Source organism: Sinocyclocheilus rhinocerous, unplaced genomic scaffold (assembly GCF_001515625.1).
Source record: "Sinocyclocheilus rhinocerous isolate Xijiao unplaced genomic scaffold, SAMN03320098_v1.1 scaffold38596, whole genome shotgun sequence".
In the NCBI taxonomy this organism is placed as follows: Eukaryota; Metazoa; Chordata; class Actinopteri; order Cypriniformes; family Cyprinidae; genus Sinocyclocheilus; species Sinocyclocheilus rhinocerous.
In genome coordinates this window covers 249-693 of record NW_015657117.1, presented here as the reverse complement: position 1 = coordinate 693, position 445 = coordinate 249, and the positions used below count along the sequence as shown (strand labels likewise).

At 58.9% G+C, this 445-nt stretch overlaps 1 protein-coding gene across 1 annotated transcript in view; it reads left to right on the top strand.

Annotated features, from left to right (window-relative positions):
* Positions 1-8: 8 nt before the first annotated feature.
* The window catches only part of LOC107720857 (histone-lysine N-methyltransferase SETD1B-like), a 600-nt gene continuing 163 nt past the window's right edge, over positions 9-445 (top strand). Inside the window, exon 1 of the mRNA XM_016528691.1 lies at positions 9-445. Coding sequence (XP_016384177.1) covers positions 33-445 — 413 coding nt within the window. The 5' untranslated portion in view covers positions 9-32.

Genomic DNA, 445 nt, shown 5'->3' with positions numbered 1-445 from the left:
AGGCCGTCCATGAATTCACTGCCTGTCCTGTTATGGCCATGGAGGCCGTTCATGAACTCACTGTCTGCCCTGTCACAGCCATGGAGGCCGCTCATGAACTCACAGTTTGCCCTGTCACGACTAAGAAGGCTGTTCATGAACTCACTGTCTGTCCTTTCACGGCCAAGGAAGCCATTCAAGAACTCTCTGCTTGCTCCGTCACAGTCAGGTGGTCTGTCCATGTCTCTGCTCTGCCATGGCTGCCCGATCTACCTGCTCCACCATGGCCCCCCACTCTGCCTGCTCCGCCATGGCCCCCCGCTCTGCCTGCTCCGCCATGGCTCCATGCTCTGCCTGTTCCGCTTCATGGGCCTGACCCTCCATCCCTTCCCCAGTTCCACCTCCACTCCACCACCCTCCTGGACTTTTTGGGTTTTGTTTGGGCGTCTGGAGCCGCCCTTAGAGG